At 52.8% G+C, this 26,684-nt stretch overlaps 1 protein-coding gene across 3 annotated transcripts in view; it reads left to right on the top strand.

The window, feature by feature from the left end:
• CDH22 (cadherin 22) overlaps nt 1-26,684 on the top strand; it is an 85,684-nt gene that overhangs the window by 45,222 nt on the left and 13,778 nt on the right. For all 3 annotated transcript variants that reach the window (XM_075768630.1, XM_075768629.1, XM_075768631.1), the window contains 5 exons: nt 8,583-8,750; nt 9,787-9,974; nt 10,786-11,039; nt 18,421-18,557; nt 26,514-26,635. In XM_075768630.1, coding sequence (XP_075624745.1) covers nt 8,583-8,750; nt 9,787-9,974; nt 10,786-11,039; nt 18,421-18,557; nt 26,514-26,635 — 869 coding nt within the window. The remainder of the gene's footprint in view (nt 1-8,582; nt 8,751-9,786; nt 9,975-10,785; nt 11,040-18,420; nt 18,558-26,513; nt 26,636-26,684) is intronic.

Genomic DNA, 26,684 nt, shown 5'->3' on the forward strand with positions numbered 1-26,684 from the left:
TGGCTGCTAGAATGAAGGACCACCGGGAGCAAAATGCACAAGCCAGGACGTGCAGAGGCTCAGCTTCCTGCAACAACATTAATGCTCTGTATTAAGGCATAAACTAAAATGTGCCCTGTGGGACTGTGGTGAGAATTAATGTCACTCTGGGAATCCAAGCTTCTTGATTCCTTGACTTTTTGTGTCTTAATTCTCAAGCTGGTTGTTTCATACACTGGGGGGGTTGATTTACTGTTCTACTTGTGATTCATAAAAGTAAAACTGCTGACAGTCTGCAGAAGAGTCCTCGGCCCCTCTTGAGCATGTCTGCTTCCAGAATATCTGGCTGCTAAAGCAGGGACTGGGGCTGACTCTGGCGATGTCTGAGCTGTGAACAGCCTTTCGTAGCTGCCTTGCCCAGGCTCCGGGAATGTGCTGTGCGGCTCTGCCCGCTGGCCGCTAAAGATGTGGCTGCAGTCTATCCTGCACCGCCTGCGGCCTCGTGCCTGGCATGATCTGCGTGCCCCGTGTCAGCACTGGCCCATGTGGATGCGCTGCTGGGTGCAGCAGGTACAGGGCTGGCGGTGCTGAGGGGGGATGTAGTTTCATCGTGTCTCCGTGGTACTGGCCAGGAGCCAGCACATCTACCCAAGCAAATCCCATCCTGCTCCTGCTCTGCACTTGAATAGGTTTTTAGTGCTCCACACGGGAATCCTGGCCCGACTGCCCTGGCTGGCCTGGCTTCTGCCCTGAGCATAAGATTTAATTATCCATAGCAACAGCATAACTCTCAGAGCCACCATTGTTATTAATGGCCATAAAAAGAACTATAAAAACCTGGCATGTTACGTTTCTTATAATATATGGTAATGAAGAACAATTTGTTTTTCCCCTTTTGGTTTTGACCTCCTTTTCCGCCTTTTCTTGCAGGTCCATACCTGCACGTGCTCCTTTGCGCACCACCTAAGCCTGTGACTCCTTCCAGTGCAGGTGTTCTTCCTTCCTTGCATTTACAACCAGCTTTTTGCACTGTCCTTCATAGCATAGGTGTTGCATGTACAAGTGTGGTTTGCACACTTGGGTGCAGGATATGGACCATGTGCAGGTTGTGTAGTTTGTCTCCTGTTCTTGGATGTTACAAACTGTAGTATTCAGCTGGGATTTTGGATTTGATGGACCTTTTAAAGGCAGACCCAAAACGTCTGGATGCCATGCTATGCCAAGTCCTACCACTCAATATGCCCTGAATTCCCATAGTGTCAGATGTCTTTTTGGAGGGGAACGAGCAACTAAATGGCCCCACTGGAATAGTGGGTGCTGCAGCATGGCATTTGCTGGTGTCCACAAAGCTGTGGAGAATGATTCCAGTTTCCACAGTGTTGAATGACGGTGAAGAAAAAACTGACGCATACGCGTGTCTCTTTCATATACACCGGTCTACTTGTGCTTTGAGAACTAAGTTTCAGACACTGAAACTGTCTGTGGGTTTGTGTTGTGTACCTCACCTTGCGTACTTCACATCAGGTCCCAGAACGTACCCTGCACGTGTTGAAGGTCTAGGGTGGCTTTTTTAGTGTATGAGTGGAGAGCTTTGTACGCACAAACTTTGGAGGCATGATTTTCTCTGCCAGTTATGAGAATATCCCCTAGATTCCTTGCAAGAGCCTGCAGGCATTAGTCATATTTAGGTTTTGTGCTGCCTTCCTCATTCCCTCTCAGTTTGCAGACAGGGTGCAGCTGATCTTTGCCCACTCTTTGTAACTGCCCTGTTCCTGCTGTGCTTTTACAGCAGTCAGCACGTACGTCGGCTTTGCTGTTTGTTTGGAAACAGCCACTTCTGCTGTGGGTGGTGGGTGTTGGCTGTGGGCAAGAGCACTTCAGTCTGGCTGCAGAGAGCCCCTCGCACCCCGCAGCAGGCTGCTGGCTGTGGGGCAGGCTCGTGACTGCAGGGGCTGTGAGCCCCAGCTTTGCCAGCAGGATGTGGGTCCGGAGGTTTAGTGCTAGTTCTTCCTTCTAGCTCCAGGAAGCCCGTCCTCACCAAGATCCTTCTAACTTATATTTTTCAGATGCTGAGGTGGGCACAGAGAGCGTGTGACTCCCAGTGCATTTATGTGAGAAGAGAAATCAGAGTGCATTTAAATTTGCAGGCCAAATTTTCATGTTGCTTTTTATCACCCACCCTCTCTGTACCTCTGCAGATTATTCACCTTTAAAGGCGCAAAGCTCTTCAGTAGGCAGCTGTGCCTGCCAGCTTATGTCTGTTGCTGTGTTCTTTGCAATGCCCTTTCTCATCTCTGGCCAGCATGGCTGGAGACTCGCTGCTGCCTGCAATCCCTGCCCGCAGCTTCAGGAGGAAACCTGAAAATACTCAACACCCAGAGGGGAGGCACAACCTGGTGCCCTTGGCTCCAGCAGTCGTCTTCATCCCTTTGCAGGAATATTGACTGCTACAGAACAATCACAGCAGGTAACATCATAGGTCTCATGATATTTGGTGTTTTCCTAAAAGCCCGGCTTGTCAGTTCAGGAGAGTGCATGGGAATCTCTTGCTTTTTACCGAACGGAAGAGGTTGTTCTTAAAATCTGTCATTCTGCTGTATGCAAGGGAAAAGCAGGAGGACTCAGAAGGCTAATTGAAATGCAGTCTGGCATTTATGATTTCTTAAACCAGCTCCTGAGTTCTAGAGCCTGTCTCCTGATTTGGAGGCTTAGCCAGTAAGGGCTTAGAGGTACTTGCGCCAGGGAGAGGAGGACAAGAAATACTGGCCTGCTGGGACGAAGGTTATTTGTGTGCAGTCATTAGTTGTTTCATCCTTACCTGTCAGCCTTGCCCTGTTTGGAGACCGACCACAGCCCTAGTCCCAGGGTAGTAAGGGTAAACTGGGAGAAGAACTGTTGCGGGGAACATGCTGAATTGGGCTGATGAACTGTTGTATTTGTGCGATGTGATGGTGGGAGGCAGCACATGTTTCTCTGCTGCTCTTGCCAGTTTGTTAAAAATGCTCCTCGGTGCCTGGAAACACAGATGTCGGTTATGTGCGTGTTTGTGTGCGCTCATGGGTTTATGCAGGTCTGTGCCCCGTCCCAGAAGCTTATTCACCAGGGCTGTGCCAGAGGGACGAGGGGACTCTGAGCATGGGTGATGAGAGTCTGCAGAGAAGCCACACTTATGTAAGGTGCTGTTATTAGCAAGACTGAGTGTTAACAGTCTTTTTCAAAGACTGCTGCAGGATTGGGACCAAACTGTATGTTTGGTCATTGTGAGGAAATTAGGGTATATCTACTAATGTGCAGTGGGAATTAATATTAAATGATGAGGGATTTAGCTGCTAAAAGAAGAGACAAAGGAAGGGTAACTCTGCTGGCCTAGCTGTCAGAACTCACTGCAGATGCTTCCCTCCAGGGCACTGCTGCTGCTGTGTGGGCATGGGAACAAGGCTGATTCCAGCCAGGAACAAGCCCTTGCTAAGTGCTCCTCTGAGCAGTGGCAGCAGCTCTGTGGGTGCTGCCCTAGGAGCTATGGTCTGACAAGGACTTGGTCACCCACTATGAAAGGTACCACATGAGAAATGCACAGGCAGTGACATCCCTCAGCCACAACAGTTGTGTGAGTCTGCACCTGGCTGATTAACTTTGTTGCTTAGCTTGGTTATGCTGATGCAACCATAATATTTCCATTTCTGGATCTCAGCTCTGTACCTTATTTGCTAAAGAGCCATGAACCTCCTGAACCTTGTGCCTAGTACCTTGCTTAGAGCTTCTGCCTCCCCGATTGTCCTGAGCTGAAGGACAGGAAGGGGGGCTGCGCATGTAGGGCGGATGAAGTGCTGGTTCTTGGGGCTAAGACCCCATCTGCAGTGGGCTGACCTTCTCCAGGATGTGTGCCTCGAGCGGCACTTGTGTCTTGGCAGATACGTTGGTATTTCTGTGTTCCTGCAGGCGGGTGTAGGCACAGGTGAGGAGTCTGCAGTCTATTTGGCAATGTCTTCCCACCCCTGGGCTGAGGCAGAGATCTGTTTGCTTTAACTGACCAGGCTGCTGGGAGGAGTGAATCTGTTTTATCCAGCTACCTAATAGGAGGGGATAGAGAAGACAGAGCCAGACTCTTCTCAGACATGCACGGTAAAAAGACAGAAATGGCAGGAAGAGAAAAATGCCACCTTCGTGGTGACAAGTTACATCCTTGGAGATACTCAAAACCTGACCAGACATGGCCCTGCTGCCTTTGGAGACTGCCTGCTTTGAGCTGAAGCTGGACAAGGGACCTTCTGAGGAGACTTCCATGTATATTATTCCACGACTTTCTGGCTTTGCAGTTTGTAGCAGGGGGTGTGTTGCTCCTGACTGCCCTCAGCTGGGAGGTGTCTTGTCCAGAGGGTCTCAAAAAGGATGTGGACATGTGAGCTAGAAGTATCCAAGAGCAAAGCCCATAATGATGGGATTCCTGGAAGGCAGTTACCTGCTGAGTGCTTTGTCCTGCTTTGTTTTTGTCACCCAAAGAGTGTCTGCTGTTTGAGCAGATTTTATGGTATTTATGTGATGCTGTAAGTGTCCCCTTGCCTGGTAATTATACTGATTAATCTGGATCATGCTGGAAAGCCACATGTGCCTTGTACCAGAGGGTATGCCACCATGAGTCTATATTATTCAACTATAACAGATGCTGACAAAACTAGAGAGATGAGTCTGAGCTGGAGGTTGTTCTTGCTTTGTTAGCAGTGTCTGGGAAGGACAAAGTTTGGCAGCTTTTCTACCTAGAAAGAAGGTCAATCTTGGGAGATGATAGCAAGGACTTTTCCATGTTCTACACACAGCAGTGGAGGTCCCTGCCTCTTCTGTCTCTGTGCCCTGAGAACAGGTCTGCCACCATCACTTGCTGTTGCTTTTGCAGAGTCCCTGGGGGTCAGGTTTTGAGACCAGAGGCTCTTCTGGCTTTAGGAGATGGGACCATGCAAGTTTGCTGCTGGTGCTGCTTTATGGCAGCACTCAGTGCCATGTTCTAGGAATTCGTGTGGAGTATGTTTGGAGACCATGATTTGTCAAGGCCATTAGGCTAAGGTACCACTTACCATTTCCTAAAAGACAAAACCAGCCTGACACTTGGGGTAGCAGCCTGGTGTGACCCATACGACTTTATGGGGAACAGCTTTCTCGGTGGCAATCCTGCTGGGGCTCTTGGAGGCCTGGGGTGGTTCATCGGTATCAGACCCCTACTTTTCCAGGACAAACACCATGCATCTTGACAGGAGGTGGTTTCTGCTCATAGTCTACACCCTCATCAAAGACAGATTTTGTCTGCCTTGTGCCACTAGAAGATCTGGAGCCGGCTGGGGCCGTTTGTCTGCTCTGCACGTGCCAAATGGCCTGGACATGCTCCCCGCTGGGACGGGTGACCTTGGAGGTGTTCTGGGAAGTGCCTGAGCACTTTCCTCCCATCTTGCATGGTGTATTATGAGCTATATCATTACGAGCAGCTCAGTTAAGTCATTACAGCTTTGGTGAATGCATGAGCTTTTTCCCTCTCATCCCAATTCATCACTATTGTGCTGACATGAATCATTTTCATTATAAAATGCTTCAGACCCCGTTAATTAACAGAATTGCTTAAATTTCAATGAGATAGTGCTTGCCCAGAAATAACGGTTTTGTATTCACAGTGGAGTGGCAGGAGGGGCCCAGAATCACGACCAGCTGAGGCCAGTCCCGTGCACCCTGGGGAAATGGTGCTTGTGCAAGGCCAGTCCTGCCTGCCCTCGGATGGGAGGTTGCAGTTCTCGCCGGGACGCGTGCCTGGAGCTGCCTTCATCGCTCCCTTGTCGGCGCTCCTTCAGCCCACTTGGATGAGGTGGGGTGGGACTCCTGGTGAAATGGCTTCCTCTGAACAGACCCAGGATGAACAAAGGAGCCAGCACAGACCCCGAGCCCCATCGCAGGGTAAACACCTGCTGTCTTCCTGTGAAGAGCTTGGGATGCTCTCTAGCAGAAATTCTGCAGTGCTGTGTGCTGCGTCTCACCTTGCATGCTGGCCAGGAGCAGGGACCTTGGTGGTCGAGCAGTAGAAGGGCTGAGAGTTACCCAAGGGTGTAAACAGGCAGATGCTGGAAGTGCTCGAGAGATGGTGGGTGAGACAGAGCCTCCTCTCGATTCATGGGACTGAAGGCAGTGGGAGTCCAGGTGATTGCAGAACCAAAATGACAGGTACAGGGGAAGCTGAGTGAAATTCTGCCTATCCATGAGAGCTGGGGAGCTGCAAGGATATGAAACTGTGGTTATGTCTTTTATTATAAATCCTAACAATGATAATCGTTAGAATAATTGCTAGTTTCAGAAAGCAAGGAGAGATAAATGTCTCCAGAACAGTGTTGCCAGCTCTTCCTGCACCTGTAATGTCATGCAAAGGAGGAGGGAGAATTTCATCCTCCCAGCTCAGTGGCATTTCTGACTGCCTTTGGGTCACAGCACCAGCGGCTTCTTGATGCGAGCCGTCCACCCACAACAGATCAACGGAGAAACTGTGGCAACCTGCTGGCTCTGGAGGTCTGATGCCTGAAAGCCTCGGGGTATGTCCCTGAAGCCACATCTTGTCTCCTTGCAGCCTGCTGGCACCCAGCTCTCCTTTCCACTGTGCTCAGGTTGTGCTGAAGGCTTCCCAGAAGTGTCTGCCTTCAGCCAGGTGGCTTGGATGGCTGCGATGCTCTGCCATTGTTCGCTTTGGTGCACGTCAGCAAACCTCTTGCAGGTTGCTGACAGCAACTGGATGATTCTCTGCTGTTCACTTGGCAAGGGATGAGCTCCTTGTTCCCTCCGGGTCGGACCCCCTTGCTGGAGAACCACACCGCACAGCCTGGCAACCCCCTTCCAGCATCTTCCCTAACGCCAGGCAGCATTACTGGTGAAACAAAGCAAAAATGGATTTTGCAGCTCACAGTAGGAGGAGGTAAATCTAATAGTTAAACAGAAAAGCCTGGAAGAGAGCAATTAGAAAAACAGAAAACAATGTCTAAATCTGTGGGAATGTTCAGAAACTGAGCTGGAGGGGACTTTAAGCGGATTCCTGGCTGTTCTGGGGTGTTGCTGGTATAGCGGGACTGGGAATGTGCCGCTAATGACCTTTCATCCGTGTATGCACTCATGCATACCCCTGGTGCCGCCTCAGGGCAGAGTCATTTATTTCTTTCATTCTCAAAATATTTCCTCTCTGCTTTGTTTCCATGTAAATGAAACACTCCTGGGTGACATAGGAAGCCATAACTTACGCCATTCACAGTGTTTGCTGGGGTTTAATACTCTTTGTTTCTTATTTTACATTCCTTTATATTTTAGTCCTGGTCATTTCCCCCAAGCCCAGCTGCCTACTGAAGACCTATAAACACTTTTATTTTTAAGAGACTTGATTTCATAAAAACCAGTAACATACCACACATTTTGTTAAGCTTTACAGTCTCCAGTGCATTCTCGGTGCCTGACACGGAGCATGTACATCATCTCTGGTCTCCTTAACTTACAGGGACACTTGAAAATGAGGGGTTTTGCACACACAAACTTTTGGAAATACGCTGTCCCCCCTTCATTCCCCAAAGCAAATGGGGGGGGTGTGCTTGGGGCCACGAGGCACCTGTGAAATGGAGCTCGGTGCTGTGGGCTGGGAGCACCGATGTTCTCTTGGGAACGCTGCGGCAAGCCTGGCTCCTGCCTGAGCAGATAAGGATAAGTGGGCTGTTGCAGATTGGTGCCAAAGGGGTTTTGTGACTCAGCCCAGGCTGTTACACCGCCCGCCCTTCTGTGCAAACCTCGAGGCTGGCCCCAGTACAGCCCCCGCATCTGGGCGAGTCCTCTCGCCCTTGTGCCTCTGGCCCCTGCTAATCCTTCACCCGGCTCCTGGCCTCCCTGGAGAGAAGTACAAACCTCCTCTGAGCTGGAGTTTAACCCTGTCAGAGCTACTGGCAGCCCGCAGTAGAAGCAGCAGTTGGGAACCTTTCATGCAACATGCCTGCAAACTGGCTGCAGAGACTTGCTGGGATCAGGTTGGGCCTGTGGCTGTCCCTGGGCTCCGGGGGGACTTTCAGCATGTTTCCACCTGGCTGACAATCCCTTGGGCTTGTTCTTTTCCCCAGAGCCCTTTTCTTCCCTCAGTTGGCTCTTGCTTACATGATCTCGATGAAAGCTGCAAAAGGGTTTGCTCCCCTTTGCAGCGAGGCCCAGCAGATGATGTTTGTTGTTGCCAGCAACGTGCTCCTATGGCAAAGGCAGCGAGCAGCACCTACGGCTGTGTTAGGAAGAGCATCGCCAGTGGTCAAGGGAGGTGACCTGTCCCTTCTACTCAGCACTGGTGAGATGACGTGGGCGCTGTGTCTGGTTCTGGGCTGTCAAATATGACAGACACGGGCATACCAGAATGAGTCTAGGGAAGGACCGTGACCATTGGTGAAGTATTGGAGCATCTGCCATGTGCAGAGAGGCTGGGAGATAGAGCTGATCCTGTTTAGAGCTGAGGCTCGGACAGGGTAATCTCCAGCAGCTCCTGCCAGCCTCGCCCCATCTGTGACCCTGTGGATGGATGCTCTGCGACCTCCCTGTGCTCACGCTGTCCTGCCGGTTTCCAGGTGTGATCCGGACGGCCGTGGCTGACCTGGACCGTGAGACGCAGGACCGGTATGAGGTGGTGATCCGCGCAACGGACATGGCAGGACAGCTGGGTGGCCTGTCTGGATCCACCACAGTCACCATCGTAGTCACCGATGTCAATGACAACCCGCCACGCTTCCCTCAGAGTAAGTCCTGACAGCAGTGGGGGGCAAGCACTGGCCCTTGTCCTAGTCCTGGCCCTGGCCCCTTGGGAGTGGTGGGGCAGAAGCTCAGCTCCCAGCACAGCCTGGCACATGTCCGCAGGGTGAGCCAGCCCGGCTGCTCATCTTGCTGGCTGGCAGCACCAAGGTACCGTAGCACGCGCAGCTCCTTGCCTGGGTCTGAATGCGTCCCTGCGTGGCAGAGCGATGGAGGGGCAGCTGCCTTGGCCGAGCCTGTCCAGGACCCTGAACAAGCCCCCGGCTCCTGGTGCCGCTCCTGGGAGCGAGCAGGGCTGGTGAGGAGAGCAGAGCTGGCCCTTTCCTGACCCCTGTGAGCAGAGCTGGGGGAGAAGGCAGCCTGCTCTGTCACACTGCTGTCTCCTGGGAGCTTGGGCAGGGACTCAGCTGTCGGCTGCTGGCCTTGGCCCTGCCTGGCTGCTGTGTGAGAGCCTGGTGTGCTCTGCCCCAACGTGAGGCGCGGTGATGCTGCCCAGCTTGCAGACAGTGGACTGGTCACGGGACAGCTCTGTTTTCTAAGTCATTGCTAGTGGCCTGTGGCTCAAGATTGTCTTCTCCGGGACCCTCCCCAGCGAGGATCCTGCTGCGAAGACTGGGCTGTGCAGTCTCTGCAGCGCACACCAGTGCATGGCTGGCAGACCAGTAAGGTGCTGCAGCTGGAGGAGGCTCAGCTCTTTAGCTGCATCTCCTAGAAATTAGAAATGGTAAAGCTTGCAAAGAATCAGAAAACACTTATTTTTAGGGCTCTGTCCATAGAGGAATCCGCCCTTACTTCACCCAGCACCTTGAAACATCAGTGCTCCCCGATTATCTTCCCTCAGCCCTTGGTTTTGGCTGGGGTATGTGTTTCTCGTGGTAGGGCGTTCTGGACTATAGATACTGGTAGAGTTTGGGCAGCCCTCGTACCTCCCTGGGGGCACCCTTGGACTATGCGAAGGGCTGTATCAGGCTGGAGGGGGTTCAAAGGCAGAAGCAGTGACCCTAGTACCCTTTTTTCCTCCAGAGATGTATCATTTCAGCATTGTTGAAACTGCCCCTGTGGGCACTGCCATCGGGAGGGTGAAGGCAGAGGACTCCGACGTCGGCGAGAACACGGACATGACGTATCAGGTGAAGGATGAGGAAGGGGTGGAGATGTTCAAAGTCACTACAGACAGCAATACCCAAGAGGCTGTCATCATGGTGCAGAAGGTGAGAGATGAGGAAAGCTGGTTGGGTAGGGAGGGCACAGATCTCTAGGAGGACCCTTTTCTTTTGGGACTTCTGCTGCTGTGTTTGAGATTAAATGCTCCTCTGAGCGCTGCTCTCGCAGTAGCATTTTTGTGCCTGCAGGTGCAGGGAGAGCCCTGCCTCTGTTCTGCCTGGATGGCAAAATGCAGACCTGTGTCTGGGAGGAAAGGCTGAAAAGGAGCAGCGAGCAGTACGGTGTCTGCTGGAGCCTGCGCAGGGCAGCTCCCTGGGCGGCAGCGGAGAAGTGAGCCGTGCATAGGTGAAGCCATGCATGGGGCTATGGAGACGAGAGCTTACAGGTGTTATTGATAGCACCTGTTAGGGGAGAAATATGCCCCCCTAATTCCTATACCAGACCAACAGCACTTTGACTGTATCTGTTTTTGGTGGCAAAAACAATCAAGCAAACACTTGATGCAGGCAAGAAAGAATGATTGTTCACCAACGCCGCTGCATTCAGCTCTCCTCCTCTGTAGAAATAATAGCAGGGTGATTAATGATCAAAACCTGCTCACTTGCAGCACACAGTGTGCCGTCTTCCCAGTGAATACTGACTGCCCGCACCCTGCGCAGCCTCGATGGGGGCCCTGGGAGGAGTGGGCTGGAGGCTGCTGCTTCCTCCTCGGTGTGGGTGCTGCTGGCGGGAGGGCAGAGCTCCCAGCCTCCTGTGGAGCAGGTGGCTTTAGTGCTGCCCCCGATGTCTCTGGTGAAGGGAGGGGTAGCAGGGGGGCTCCTCGGGCTGGGTATGGCTAACCCTCTCCTGTTGTCCCAGCCTCTTGACTACGAGTCAAAAAAAGTGCACACTGTCGTGGTGGAGGCCCTCAACAAGTTCGTGGACCCGCGGTTTGTGGATCTGGGCACCTTCCGGGACCAGACCATTGTACGGGTCTCGGTGCTGGATGTCGATGAGCCCCCTGAGTTCCGGCCCCCCTCCAACCTGATGGAGGTCCAGGAGGACGCCCACATTGGCTCTGTTGTGGGGGTGGTCACCGCCCTTGACCCGGACACAGCGAACCATCCTGTCCGGTAAAGCAGCTGCCTAAACCTTGCATCATCTTCCTTCCAACAGTGGGCGTGGGGTCACCTGCAAGGGACACACGTGGCCTTGGGGGGATCGTGGCCATGGCTGGGGCAGAGGGGAGGTGATGGCAGAGGAGGAGGAGCAGCGCAGGTGAAGGTGACAAGTGCCGCACGTGTGGCCAAGTGCGTAAGTGTCATGTGGGATGGGTAGCTGGTGAGCGAGCGTCAGTCTGCGCACAAGCAACAGGCAAGCAAGAGCAGCCATCTCACGGGTGACAGATACATCATTGGCAAGTGATGGGTTTGTGAGTGGCAAGGGAGTGTCAGGGAAGGTGCCTGCGTGATGCTTGCGTGTCCTTGCTGCTGACAGTGAGGCATCTGCAACAGTGCCTGACGCAGGCCAGACGAGCAACCAGAAATGACAGGAGGGCAGTGATGGAGGATGACAAATGAGGTGAGGCTTGGGAGGTGTGGAGCCACAGCAGGGCTGTGTGTGCGTGCGTGTGTGCACAGGGATCAAAGATCAGAGGAGTTTATATTTGGGCAGGGGACATAATCCAGGCAGCAGCTTATCTGCACAGGACATTTCCTATTTCCATTTAATTTGTGGCTAAAGAGATTGTTACCTTGTTAAATTGTTATTACCTAAGGCACAAAGCAGCCTTCTGGCTCTGCCAACTGGCCTGAGTCACGAGCAGTTGGGTTGGAAAGCCGGTGTTCAAAAAACATCCTCAATGTGTGGAAAATTTCCTTGAAATGTGTGTTCTTGTGCCAGGTGACGGCAGGGCTGCAGGCACTTTGTGCACAGCCACTCGCTTCAAATGAGCTGCGGTGGCTTTGCATTTGAGAGCTCTGTAGGGAGCCCATCCCAGGCAGCAAGAAACTGGGACGCAGCAGGGACAGGGATGTGGGATGGAGGACGACATGGCCGGGAAGGGCTCAATTTCAGTATTGAATCCATTCGATGATGTCCCTGTGTGGCTGCTTGGGGTGCTGAGCTCCAGCGCTGTGCAACCATGGGGGACGCACTGGTTCAAGGTGGGGTGAGGGGTACCTCCTGGTCTTCATGGAAATGAAGATTGAGATGTTTAGAAAGCTCAGAGAAGAGTTTACACATGGAAAACTGCCATCCACGGCTGCCTGGCAGCTAGCAGAGAGTATTGTGTCAGAGCTGGATGCTGAAAGTTGTCTTTGGGGTGAATGTGAATGAAATCAGCCTTGGCATGCCAGGAACTAGAACTATGTATGCGAGTGTTGCACCATTTGCACTAGCTGGTGCTGTCTGTTGGACGTGCTCTCAGAGTACCTCTGCTTACCTCATCACGTGGCTACGTAGCCTCTCCATTCCGGCTACTTGCCTGATTTCTTTCTTTGTAGCCCACCCTGAGCGGGTGGCTGTTAGCTTGCACTCTTCACATGTGTGCAGTCTTTCCACACATCTGTGTGTGTGCGCGCATGTGCTTTTTCACCTGACTGTTTCTAGCACTGCTACAGAACATAGATTTTATTTTCTGATCTGTAATTGTAGGAAAGGGGCCTCGGGGACAGAACTATTCTTATTCTCATTTTTTCTTGTTCTTTGTGCTGCTTCCCTGTGGAGCTTGTTGCATTGTTTGCAGACAGAACAAAAGAAAGCAGAGGAGGGAGGCTTTCTACTGCTGTGCAGAAGGTGATGGGGACTTGGAGCAGAGAGAAGCAGATTCAAATACTCAGTAGGAACAAGAGGGTTGGAGCCCAAACTTTGCTATGCAAGTGTCTCTCTTACAACAAGCTTAGTGCCAGACAAGGCAATGCCTCGTGCTCAGGCACGAGGGCCCAGCCAACAGGACTCCCAGGCATCTGCTGCAGCTTGGGAATTGCAGTGTGTTTTTCCTTGTTAGGCTTGATGTATTCAAATGTGTGTCCTCCCTCCAGCTATCCCCAGGCAGGTGGCTCATCCTGCGTCCCCCATGCTCCCTTGTGGCATTTGGTCTCTATCCATCCATCTCTCCACTTCCCTCTGTTCTCGCAATGCCTGCTGTCCTGAACAGCCCCATCCCCTTCTGCTGCTCCCTTGGTGCTTGCCTGGCGAGGGCGGGTGGGTGAGCCTTCCCCGTTTTAAGGCTACCAAGTGGAGATGCAGGTTTATATTGGTCATGCTGATGTGGCACCAATGCAGGAGGAAGGTGCTGTTGGATCTATCCTCTGGCTAGCCAGGTAATTTAATAAAATACTTTTCCATATAGGCAGCTGTTCACCGCTTCAAAGCGGTGCACAAACATTAATGCAAGCATCCTGCAGCACCCTGCCAGGATGTGACACTAGCTCGTCAGCAGGAGACAGCAGTAAGTCACCTCGCGTTTCAAGTGTGCTAGTCCAAAGTACAGTCACAAGAAGCCAGCGCTTGTACTTCACCTCTGATACATTAGAGAGCAACTGGTCCTGACAGCATGACCAGTGTTTGATCCTCGGCTCCTTGAAGTTGGTATGAACCCTTTCAAGTCGCTGCAGTTCAGTGGATCCCTTTAACTTCCCGATCCTCGTCTGCTAGAGGTGGGAGCAAAGACATGGCTGTGTTTCTGCAGTGGCTGCTGTCTCCTGGACTCTGGTCTCTGTGTTGGCTCTGCCCTGTAAATAGAGGAGAGCCACAACCTTCTGTCATGATGAGATGCACTCTCCTCTTGAGGCAGGAAAGAACAAGGATTGCCAGAGACAGCAGAGCAAAAATCAGCTCTGTCAGCGTTTCCAGGTCCTGTTGACACCAGGCTGCCAATAATGAGGTTTGGGAAGTATTTTTAGCCAAATGGGAAAGGAGGTGCCCTTGGCTCTCTGTTTTCATCCCCAGGCCAGCAAAAACAGGGCTGTGTGGCTCCTGCTGCACCATCCAGCCTGAAGCAGCTGCTGGAGGCACGTTTCAGCCCAGCGCTCCCCTGCCCTCCTGGTCAGCTGCTTGTCCTACAAGGATGTGGCCACTTGGTGTGAGATCCCTTCCAGGTGAGCTGGGCTGGGTCACAAAGTGACCCGTTAGGAAGACACGAGGGTTGAAGGGGCGTCCAACTCCCCTGTTCCTGGGAGGTGACCCTGAGGCACTGCTCGCTGCCCCTCTCCCAGCTGCGTATGGATGTCGAGCCCCTGGCAGCCCCTTGCTCGGGTGGGAGGAAAGCTGGGGCACAGGGTGCCCAAAGAGCACCCCATCTCTCTGGGTGAGCAGCCCCAGCTTGTGGCTGCTCAGAGGGGGACACCCTCTCTCCGGTGCCAGTGCTGCAAAGCAGGGAGTCAGAAGTTCAGCACAGCAGAGGGGCTGTGTCCATCCTCAAGGGGAACCATGAAAACCCACCTTGGTACAGGCAGAAAATGCCTTTCTAAAGGACCAATGCTTTTTATTTTATTCCATCTTTGTTGCCTAACAAAAGCTGGAACCGTTCTTTTTCAGAAAAAATTTAGTTTCCAGTTGGCTTTTTGGCTGTAGCTGTACGTTTCCTGGGCATAGTGCAATTTTTCTCAGCTGAGCCATTGTGTGAGGTAATACAGCGATAGACTGTCTGTGTACGTGAGGCTGTTTGTATGGGAGCCTTTTGTTTTTCACTCTGCAGTGGGAGCCTGTGCTCTGATTGTGTGCATTCCAGGCTTTATCAGGACTGGGAAGACATTGCTTCGGATTTAAGGTTCTCGAGATATTCTTGTTTGGCATTCACCAAATCTGGAGACACGTGTTGGACATGGACATTTTATAGACTCCAACAGCACAGCAAGAGCTACAACCTGCTTCAACACAAAAGGGAGAGGAGGAAAAAACAAACACAACAAAAAGCTTTTCACACAGTGTTTGAAAAGCTCCTTATTAACAAAACACATGGCATAAAATGTGCTCCTTGTTGCGTTCAGGGGGAGAAGTGAAACAAACTGTTTGAGAAATGCATTCACGAGAAAGATGAGCACCAAGAAAGCTGTCTAAATTAAACAGTCACTTGTAACATCCAAACCAACAGGCAGTGCCAGCAGGAAGAGAGGAAAATGGATTACAAGGTCCGCATCCCAATCAGAACTGGGGACTGCAGTTCTGGATAGGGAGCACCAGCAGCCAGCTTTAGGAGGAATGAGCGTATGTTCTGTCTCTGAGTACCTGGAGGACCCAGGGATTAATTGCTACCCCTTTCCAGGTGAGAAGCACTGTTTGACTTCAGTGGACGGATGAATATGAAGCTGGACTACTAGAGGTGGAGAGGCTTGTGATGGTCAGTACAGACTTTGGTTGGTAAAGATCGTGTTGCACAAAACGATGTCACTGAGCACGGCGGACAGTTTCTCGTTCTAGCTGCTCTAGCACAGAGTTAGGCGTAAGCCCTTGAAAGGGGAGGTCTGCCGTTGCGTAGAGCAGTGAGGAGCAGGTTGATCTGCAGCTCTGAGCGGGTTATAGCTGTGTTTTTTTGGGGGGCAGATGGACATCTCTGTGCCCCCTCAGTCCCCAGCACTAATGCCAGCCCAGTGCTCCAGGGTCTCCACAGCACTTTGTGCAGATGGAGAGCTACAAACCCACCTGGACCGGCCACCTCCAAAATCACAGTGCAGAGACGCAAGCTCACCCCTGCTTTTGTGGCAAATGCAGGCCATGCTCAGAGCTCCGTCTCCTTCCCCTGGCGCAGCGCTGAGCAGGCGGCAGCTCTCCTTGTAGCGGTGGCGACAAAGGGATCAGATTTATGGTTTGGATGGTGTCCTGCCACAGGGCATGGGCAGTCAGTCCTCAGCAGCCAATTTGGAAGTGACAGAAGACAACCTTAGCAGCAAAACAATTAGAAGCGTAAGAAAAGGTTACCAGTGGCATGAGGCAGAGCGCTCCCCTGCCAGCCTCCTGCCCTCTGGCCATGCAGGCAGCCGGTGTCAGATTTTTCCAGGCTCAGTGATATCTCCCATCACTAACTGGGTTTTTCTGTGTAGCTATTTTTTGCAGACATCTTTGTTTATGCAGGAATGACATGAGTGTGAACAAAACAGGCATGTGCTTACCCGAGAAGCAGGAAAGGCATATGGAGAGTGAAGTACTATCTTGAACTCTTAACAGTATTAAAAAGTGGAATGAAAGAACAGGATCTGTTTGAGGTCAGGTGATGCGGGAGAACAATGGAAGCAGTTATGCAAATGCATCAATTATGCTATTGGAAAGATATTAGGTGTTGTCATCCCAGTTTCTGTTCTTCCTTCCAGCAGTACGTTGGACTGATGTGTACTAGTCAGAGTGGCCAGACCTCTCCTTTCCCTTTGCAGCGAGCGAGCGCAGAGTGGATGAGAGGCTGCAGTACGTGCCAAGACAGTGTCACTGTCCCTTCTGGAGCTGGCTACACGCCTGTCAGAGGCTCTGTTTCCAGCTGGGAGTTGGGGCAGAAAATGCAGGATAGCTAGAAAGTCCCTGGCAGTTGGTTCAGAGATGCCTAGGCTTGTACCTGGTTTTGTGTGGCAGATCCCCATCACCTCTAGATGCAAGGAGGGGGGAGGAATTCAGCCTCATAGGTGCAGAACATGCTAGATTGTGCATGTGCACAGATGCAATTTAGATAGTGATTTTTTTTCTTGAACATTTTTCCTTAACTACAAGCAAGTGCTATTGTATTTTCTCATCGCCCTGTCCGTCTGAAAGGGAGAGAGCTAGGGAACATAATCTGGTACTGTATAACGCTTTAAACAGCATAGAAATGCCTTTGTATGTGCCTCCATCAGAAGCAGAGCTGCCCGGCTGTGTGGATAGGTGCCCCTCAGGAGGCACTCTCATCTGCAGCTGGTTCCCCTCCCCAGGGCAGGGGACAGAAAGGCATGGAGGTCATCGATGCTTCTGTGCAGAGTGGTCATCCTTGCATACAGAAGGTGAGCTGGTGTTCCTTGGCTGCGAGCCGTGTGGATGATGGACCCACAGACTACAGCTGGACTGCACCAGGCAAGACGCAAGCACTTGGAAAAGCTGCCCCGCGGTGTGTGGAGCACCTCCGCCATCCAGAACATGCCTCTAGCCTGGAGCCTGTCCTGCTCTGCTCCTCTTGTCTGACCTGGCCTCTCAGTACTGTCCTGTCTCATCAGCTTTCCAGTTTGCTTTGTGCCTACGTTTATCTTCCTTCTGTTGTTGGACATGTGACTGAAGGCTTTAATTTATTCACAGCCCTCCTTTTGGTAATTTATCCTTTGTACTCTTTGCTGTCTTGTATTATTTAATTCTGAAAAGCACTCTGGGATGCGGTGTGTATGAAAGATGCTGTACACAATAACATTATGCTGTATTGTTTGTGATTTGTAGGCCTTCTGGATTTCTAATTCTGATTGCAGTGGTGGTGTGTGTTATTTGTGTTACGGCTGTGCTCGAGGGCCCCAGCTGGATCGGGCTTCCCTTCCAGTCCCTGTCTCCAAGGAGCACACATCTAATTGTGCCCCAATCTTAGCCCAAATCTTGTGCCCAAATCTTAGCTGGCTTTATTCCGTGTGTAACGTGTAATGGTTGGAAATGCAGGACATGTCCCTGGGACTGGTTGCATGGGCTGGTGGTGTTATGGCTAAGGCAGAGGGCTAAATGTGGGTGTCTGTTCTCGTGAGCTGTGGGTCACCCTTCGGGAAGAGGTGGGAGTCCTGCTCTGCAGGGGTGGCACGGGGAGCGAGGGGGCTGTTTGGGGCAGCACTGGAGCAGCTGAAGGAGAAGAGTGGGAGCTGTGTGTGAAGGGTTTCTGCTGAGCAGCTGGAGGAGCTTTTCAGCCTGCTCCCGTGAAACTGGGGAGCCCAAACAAGGGCAAATCTCAGGGCTGCTGGGGATGATGTGCTGTGTTGACTGAAGAGGTGCTGGCTATTGCCCACCTCTGCTGCCAGGGTTCTTGCTTCAGTTGCACAGGTTCAGTCTGGATTCAGAGGAGATCTTGCCCATATAACTGCTGTAGCCGCAGTTCAGGTCATCTGCGGGTCTGGCTCACAGCCGGCCCGTGTGCTGCCATGCTGTCCTCCAGGTCTCTTACTTGGGTGGGTGCTGTGGATCAAAAGAGGGGGTGATAGGTGAGGTGAGCTCCTTGACCAGGAGTACCCTTCTTTGGTTTGGGTTGGTGTTTTTCCTGAATCTATAGCTCAGAAGCTTTCCAGGCTCATGAGTGGAGTTACAGCCCATGATTTCTATTTTGCTTTATCCTGAGCATAAGGTTCCCATCAGAGTGGGTTTTTCTCCTTGCCCACAGTCTGTGCTTAGTTTCACTTTATGCACCAAAACCCACAATTTAATTTTACTTGAGGGCTTTGGGCTCACAGCCTGGTAGATCCTGCAGCAGAGGAAAAGTGAGAGTGGTGATATAGGGCCTGTGGCATTAGATCCCCACACTCCTGAGGCTGATGGTGAGGTTGGGCTTGGTACATCCAGCTGTTCACAATTTCCCCCTTTGCCTGGTCTCAGGTACGCCATCGACCGCAGCACAGACACAGAGAGGATCTTTGACATCGATGCCAACACAGGTGCCATTGTGACAGGAAAGGTCCTGGACCGGGAGACGGCAGGGTGGCACAACATCACTGTCCTGGCGATGGAAGCAGGTGAGATGGAGTGCTGTGTGGAGCAGGCAGTCTGTGCTGGACTGGGGCAGAGGGGGAAATGGGGATATATGGGTGTGTGTGCTGCAGAGGTGGCCAAGATGCAACTGTTAATTACCACTGAAATAAAAAAAAAACCAAACCCCACAGTGCAGCAGCACCGAGTCTGACATCTCCCTAGACAACCTAAAAATACTCTTCCTGACTCGAGCATTAATAAGGGAGCATGGTCGAACAGTATATTTGATGAACACTAATCAAATTTGTGTTATCTCTGCGCCAGCTCTGCCAGTCATCCCTGTGCAGCTCGCTCCCTGCATTCACACCTGCCGAGCAGCTCCGGGGGCTCCCGGGGGGTCTGCGTTCACATCACCTGCATCCCTGCAGTTCAGCCATGTGCTGTGGGTGGATTCCACGTCAATGGGAGCCCTGTGGCTCAGATGGCTGCCAGTGCTCGCTTCTGCTGGGGGCTCACGGTGGCTGGGATTTGCAGGCTGTACCATGGCTCTAGATGCCTCCCATGCCCTTGGTGCAGCTGCAGGCTTGGCAAGGCACAGCAAGGAGTGGATAAGGAGGTCCTAGCACTGCAGCAATGGGAAGGCGCTGCGGGGGCAGAGCATCCCTGAGCCCCATGCTGGGGACGGGAAGTAGCGGTGCTGCCAGGGTTGGTACCGCCAGGCTGCTTCGGCTCTGGCCGCAGCACTTGGCCTCACCCTGCAGCCCACCAGGAAAAGTCTCAGAGGATGAGGTGAAGCTCTTTTGTCCTCTTCTGAAATTAGCTCCTTTCTGACCCTCCCATAAGAGCCCTGGTGATGGTCTCTTCCCTCCCTTACGGCTGTGCCATCCTTTGGCCTGTGTTTACAGTCACTGCCACATCTGCTCACACCCAGCTGGGAGAGCCGGGAGGGAACAGTGTAGTGGGCTCTGCAGGTTTTGTTAGTTTATCTTCCCTCTGTGTGATGGGGGCGGCAGAGCCTGGTGCGGATGCTTCCAGCAGAAATTTTGTTTGTCTTTTCTTCTCCAGTTAAGAAAGAAAAAAACAAACCTGGGTCCTGCTGCTCAGTGGAGCTTTGAATAAACCCTTCTTGAGGAATTAAAAGAAAATAATAGCAGCAAAGGGCAGGCTTTGCTTCCCTGCAGGTAGGAAGCTGGTGAGGCTGCCCTGGGCATCCTGCTGCCCTCCGTCGTGTTTGCACAGTGCCTTGGCTCACAGGCTCCGCGGGTCCCCGTGCACAATGGTGGATCTGGCCCTGCTCTGTTCCTCATTTTTCCAAGGCTGAAGATGGAGAAGAGACTTCAATCCTAGGCACAGTGCTGGGAAGCAGAAAGGCATTGCTGTATTCTTCAGTTTTCCACATTTTGGATGCGCAAGTCACCAGGGCAGCCTGGGACCTGCTGTGCTCTGCCACCCCACGGCAGCTGGTACCAGGGAGCTGCTTTGGCTGCAAAGCACCTTCTGACATCTTGCAGACATGTGCCAAGACCTGTCCATCTGCGGGCAGGAGCTTGCCCCGAGCTTCATTCTGGGACACCCCTCAGAAGTTCTGGTTCTCATTTCTTTGCTTGTTCTTGAGCAGGAAGATGCCATTTACATCCAAGGAGCTGTGTCTGGGCCTGATCTGGGGCCTGGAGATCGGTCCCTGCTGTGGGGCCATCCCACCGTGGCAGCAACCATCTGCTCTGGCCAGACCAGGATGCCAGGAGGGGAGGGGGCAGCAGCCCTGGCCAGACCCCCACTGCCCTGGGGGGGGACATCTCTGGCCCTGCTGTGTGTCCGAAGCCCCTCTCTGCGCTGATGCTTTGTGCCCGCTGGCGGGGGTGACCTCTGCACCCTCTGGCTGCGGTGCTGTCGTGATGCCTGGCATCGGGCAGCGATGGGCAGGCGTGCCGGTGCTGCCTGGCCGCACTGGAGGGAGGGGAGCCTGTTGCAGAGCCATGGCATGTCTGGGGGCTCCATGGGGAGGCTCTGCCAGCAGTGGCTGGGGAGGAGGGGATCTCGTGGTGTTGCAGCACAACTTGGCATCCAGAGGAAACGTAAGGTGACAAGAATCAGAAGGACAATATTTACATGCAGCGGCTAGGATTTCAGAACAAGTCAGTAAATGCTGCGGCTCCCCTCCGGCAGGGAAGCCTGTCAGGCTGGATTGCTTCAAAAACCGGGGAGACTCTTCAGCGCTCTGACTTCTCCCATCGGTGAGCTCTGACTCATCCATTTTAACTGCCCAGACATTCCTCCCAGTGACATTATCCTTAACGTTTTGTAATCATGAAATATTAATGACTGATATTGAATTTAAAGTACAATTTATGTCTGAATCCTCTGGTGGAAAGGGCAGTTGTAAAGGTACAGCCTTCCAAGTGATAGAGGGGGTTTCGGAGCGGGGCTGTGCAGCGGCTGTCAGGCCATGCAGTGCGAGTGCGGAGTACGGGGTGCTGTGGGAGCCTCTGCACTGGCATCGGTGTGTCCGGTGGCAGGGGGAGCTGGCAGGGCCCTGAGGGGTTCACCATGGGCACGGGGGTTGCTGCATGGCCGGGCAGGACATTAGCAACTGCAGTGCAGGCAAGTGGTAAAATATTCTTTCTCAGTGAGATGTAAACTTTGCAGAAGGAATGGAGCGAGCCTGCCAGGCATCCTACCGCCTGGGCTTGTGCCCGGCATCCCAGCTTATTGGGGCTGGTGGGAAGCCGTGCCTGCTTGATTCTCACAGCACTGTCCCCACTCGATTCCTACAGCACACGGGCATGTGGCTGGAGCGCGTGGCATCAAAGTTTTGCCTCTCTGCAGCCTCCTCGAGCTGCCCTCCCTGCCTGCTGGCAGGACTGTCCTGAGAAGGGGTTAAGGAACGGCAGCTGATGGAAAGCTCGCCTGCTGGCAGGACTGTCCTGAGAAGGGGTTAAGGAACGGCAGCTGATGGAAAGCTCGCCTGCTGACAGCGCTTGTTCTGCAGGCAGCCTGTCTGTTAGGTTTGAGCAGCTTGACATGAGAGCTGTGCCCCCACCTTTGAGACCTCCATCTGGGACCTGGTGCTGCTGGTGCAGCAGAGACCGCGTCCAGGGGTGTGTGCCCCACCAAAGAGGGTGTATCTGCGTCTGAGCAGCAGTAAGAAGAGCTGCAGAAGATGTCTGCTGAGCTGACTGCTGCTGGTGGGAGGAGAGGAGGGGCTGGTCTCCCCCTTTCCGTGGAACAGGCCCTCCCCAGCATGAGCTGCCTCAGCCGGCTGGTGACCAGCAGAATATTTGGCCTTGCGATGTGGCAGCCGGCGGGAAGCATGGGGGCTGTTCAGCAAATCTGGCCTGGGACCAGGCCAAGCGTTTCCAGAGATAAATCTCCATCTTGCTCACAAGCTGTTTACCTTCCTTGGGCTAATATTAGTGATTCTCTTCCTGTTTTCCTCTTTGCTCATGTAAAATGATGAGGCCTTGACTGCTGTGTCCACTGCTGGTAATTGAGATGATAAATCTTCCTGCTGGAGACTGGCTTTAATCAGAGCATTGTGTTTGGATGCGATTTAATGACTCACGCTGCTGAGTTCAGGCAGGACTCAGGAGAGGTGAGAGCCATTTATATGTTACTTGGCTTAACTGCTGCTTCCGCTTTGCTTCCCCTCATCTGGGAGCCGCGTTTTCAGCTCCAGCCTCTGATGTAGCCGCCTGTGTCCGACGAGCCGTACCCCTGGCATGCCCCTGCTTTGTCCTTGCCATCAGGCCTCTGCTTTGCAGGCAGGCAGCTGCGCTGACATCTACAAAACCACCCTGTGCTTCACAGCCGTGGGGCGAGAGCTGGAAAGCAGCGTGGCCCATCCTAGTCTTCTAATCTGCATTTTGTTCTCCCAATTTGCTGAGATAGCCAGGAATAAATTCCACCCCTGCCTTTTCTGGCTTCCCTACTAAGGTAAAAATTTTGAATTCAGGATGGTACCGATTTGGTCTTGAGGCAAAGGAGTGGGTCGTACGCCACACCCAGCAGCGGCTGAGAGCTGTGTTTCCCCAGGTGCTGCAGCCCCAAACAGCAGCCCACGGTCCTCTGGGCTTTCCTCAAACTGTGCTCAGACCCCAGGAAAGGTGCAGAGTGCCTTTCTGTGTGTGGTATCGCTACACAGCTACATGTGCAGGCAGGAGTCCAATGATATGTGTGCTTCAGCAGTGGCTGGATTTGGAGCTTCACAGTAGAGGTTTACATGTAAAAATGCAAAGTGCTTTATTGTGAATTTTTGTGAGGGTCTGGAGGGGTAAGGACTGGATCCCAGCACAGCAGTAACCGTGGATCCTCTCCTTTCTTGCCACTGCAGGAGTGGCCGAGCATCTCGGCAATCCCTTCCCATTACTGTGAGCTGCTTCTGCGAAGCTTCCGGTGTTTGAGAGCGGTTGCCCAGAGCTGCTCGGTGTCAGTCCAGCAGGCAGTCAGCTGTCCGGAACCCAGCGAGAGGGCAAGTTGTTGGCATTTTGCATCTGAACATTTAAGATAAGAATATCGTATTGTTCAGATTATGTTCATGGTTAATTAAATTAAGAAAAAATACTTTGGGATGTGGCTGAAGATTCAGCTGGAGCATTTGCAGCTCGGTCTCAGCGTCGCTGTGCAGCAGGACTGGGGCTTTCTCCTGCTTCGCTGCCCGTCGAGCGGCACCTCGGCGCAGGGGTCTGGGCTGTGCTCACTGCTCATCCTGAGCTGCGGTGTTTGTAGCATTGAGGAAAGTGCAGATGCTGTAGCGTGGAAGCGATGGGCAGAACTCTGTCCCCTACCCCCGGCAGGCTCCAGCGGCTCTGAAATAATTCAGCCCATGTTGGCAAAGGCAGCTGCCAGTCATCAGCCTGGAGCTCTCGTACTGCACTGCTGTGTTTCCAGCATCTCCCCCTTGTTCTGTGTGTTTTCCATGTCTCTTTCCTCAGTCTTTTCAGATTAATAGCATTCCAACTCCTGGAGGAAATGCAGAAAAACGGCATGTTTAATTTTAATTTAGGAAAGCGTTTAGGTAGCAGCCTAGTTTCCTTGCTGCTGTCAATCAGGTTTTCTCAAGGCTGACATCAATTAGTTTAAAAATATTGAATGTAATTTTGCCTGACACAACATATTGCAGCCACTGCAAAATATAATTTATTTTAGAAGAAGAAATAATTAAACTAATTTGCATGTCAGTCAGCTGAGCTGGAATACCGAGGAGAGATGCTGCAATGGAAGATGACTTTTTTTTTTCCTCTCCAGTCGCGCTCAGCCTGGCACGTGCAACCCTCTGCCCCGTCCACGGCCCAGCCGCTGCTTGGCAGAGTCCTGCCCGGGCTCCTTTCTGCGCCTTCCCGCAGCCGTCACCCACCCAGTCTGCTGTTCTTCCCGGCAGCGGTACATGGCTGCTGAGCATTTACTTCTGTGTGCTGGAGCGTGTGTAGGGGTACGTGCGTACGTTTCTGTGTACACAGAGGAAGCACAGGTCAGAGCTTTTGGCCTTCCATATGTGAAGTCTGTGTTAGTTAGGCATACCATGTCTTTCATCACAGGTGTGCTCCAATTTTATTTGCACTTCTGACCATCATAAATTCAGCTTGTCACACAAGTTACAGCAAACATATTTCAGAGATGTTTTGGAGATTGTTTTTTTCATATTTTCCACCCATAAATCCTGGTACTGGCTCAAAGGAAGAGAGAGGTTGATAAAGCATTTGAAGAACCTTCAAATAGATCATGGTACAGCCAAAATAAAAAGCAGCCGATGCGTGCCTCACTGGAAGAGTAGACAGCGATGCAATTCTAACCTTGGTCTTCCTGGAGATGTCAAATTTTAACCCTGTCACTGAGGCAGGAGTAAGCATGAGCCTCAGGCTTCAGCAGTTTCTGAAGGGGCAAAAGGAGAGCCTTTTTGTGACCGGGTGCATTTAGAAAGGACAACTGTGCTTTGAGCTATGCTCAGGGGAGCAGGATGTTAGTTATGGCTCTGGCAGAGGGGTCGGCACGGGTCCTCGGCACTGTGCCATGGCGCACGGATGACCCCACTCGCGTGCGTGGCATAAAACACTCTGGCAGCTGCTCGCTGATGCTGTGGAAGAGGACGGACCTATGGTTATGCCCAGCTCTAAATATGCTGATTGCAACCCTCCTGCTGCAAAAACGTGATCTCGAAGGGAAGCTGCTGTGCTCAGGCTCACCCAGGTGTCCAGACCTGGCCCTGCAGAGCCTCTGTCACACGCGCCATGCCGACAGGTCCTGGGGAGAGTTTGGCAGCGTGGGATCAGCTCCTGCTCACTGCTGGCTTGGGCATCCAGAGAGGAACCGCTCCTCCAGGTCGCAGTAAGGAAGGGGAAGAGATGGGGACCTGGACTCTTCCTCCTCCTGGGCTCTTCTTCCTCCCCTCTCTTTCTGCCTTTCCTCATCTCTTGGCAGTGTGTCCAGAGCAATACCAGCTTGCTCCAGAGCTGGGCAGCAGGGACGGTTATCCATCTTCCTGTGGGCTGAGCAGTGGGTGAGGAGATGCTGTTGTCCTTGCAGGAATTGAACCCTTTTTCCTCCTGCTTGTTCGTGGCCTCAGGGGGCATCAGACTCGCCCCTCTGCTTCCCCGGGCTCCCCGCTCCCAGCCCCGCTGCCTCCCCCTTCCTCTCTCCCCGAAAGCAATTGCAGTTTATTTCACTGCACCAATATGCCTTTTAAAATAACACATCGTTCCAGGCTTTTAGTCACGACTTCTGCCTCCCTCCCCCGAAAACAACCATCTAATCACCAGAGCAGCTGGTCTGGGTGAGAGGGAGTGATAACGCGAGAACGGGGTGAAGGCAGCTCTGGGGAGGGGGCTTAGGTTCCCGACTAATTATGGAGCAGTGCTAAATCTCCTCTCCCCTGGGTCCTCCCCCACCTGATCTGTGGGGGCCAGCATTAATTTTATAGACAAACAGGCAGCAGAGCTCCTGCCCAAGCGAGGAGAGAGGCATCGGGTCTGTCACAGTTGCAACCTCTGGGTAAAACAACGGAGATGGAGTACGAGGGAGTTCTCATTTCTGGAAGCACATGAGGTGCTTCACAAAACATTAGGCCCTCCAGAGTGATTTATAATCTTATAGCGAGGGCTCAATGTACCTTTGCGGTGCGTGCCGTGGGATAGAGCAGCACTGCAGTGAGTGGAGCTGTAAGTACAATCCCCGTCTGATATGCAGAGCGAGCCCAGGGCAGCACCAGCGGCTCCGTGTGCCCCCAAGGGAGGGGAGCAGGCCGCGAGCCCCCCCAGCACTGCTGCCTGCACGAGGCACGGGCTGGCGAGTGAAGGGGCTGCCCTGGATCTTGCCGCGTTACGCTCCTGCCGTGCCAGCTGGCAGATGGTGCTTGGTTCAAGCTGCTGATGGCAAGAAAAAAAACTGGTGTCAGTGTGTGCAAGACCCAGGGCTGGAGCCTCATGCCTTGACGGGAGGCGTTTAACCCCGGATTGCCTGGGTGTGATGGAGGTGCACGTGGCAGATTTCATCACCGTCGATACCGGCTGTTTCACGTCCTGGCTCTGCTCGCTCGCCACTCAGCCGTTGCTGCCAGCCCCTGGGGTGTAAGGGTCAGGATCCAAGTCAGCGTGTGATGTTCTCGCATCTGAATTTGTTTATCCCCTCTTGGTGCTGTCTGGCTCCAGCGCAGATGCTCATCGGTGGTGACTGACCCTTATCGTGGGGACTTGCTCGGGGCTGCTCTGCTTTTCCGGAGGTAGAACGGCAGCGTTTTGGGAGTCCTTGGTAGGCAGCCCAGCAGTTGGGTTTCTTTGTAGGAAAAGGGGTGTGGTGAGGCTGAGCGATGCTCTGCAGGTGCCACTGGCCCACAGAGATGGCCTGTGCCACGGGCTGGCAGAGGTGCGGTGCTGTGTGACCCTCTAAGCTGGCAGCAGCTGAACTGATCCAGTGATGGCCTCTGGATGGACAGACACGAGGAGGGTTTGCTCCCTGCTAGTAGCAGATGGCAATTCCTGCTGAAACTCTGCTTCCTTTTTTTGTTTCAGATAATCACTCTCAGGTGTCAAGAGCCTCTCTCCGTATCCGTATCCTGGATGTGAATGACAATCCACCCGAGCTTGCCACCCCCTATGAAGCTGCCGTGTGTGAGGATGCCAAACCAGGCCAGGTACTGGGTGTTCCCCAGCCCTTCTCCCGAGCTCCATCAGCGCCTGCAG

Source organism: Balearica regulorum, chromosome 16 (assembly GCF_011004875.1).
Source record: "Balearica regulorum gibbericeps isolate bBalReg1 chromosome 16, bBalReg1.pri, whole genome shotgun sequence".
Lineage (NCBI taxonomy): Eukaryota > Metazoa > Chordata > Aves > Gruiformes > Gruidae > Balearica > Balearica regulorum.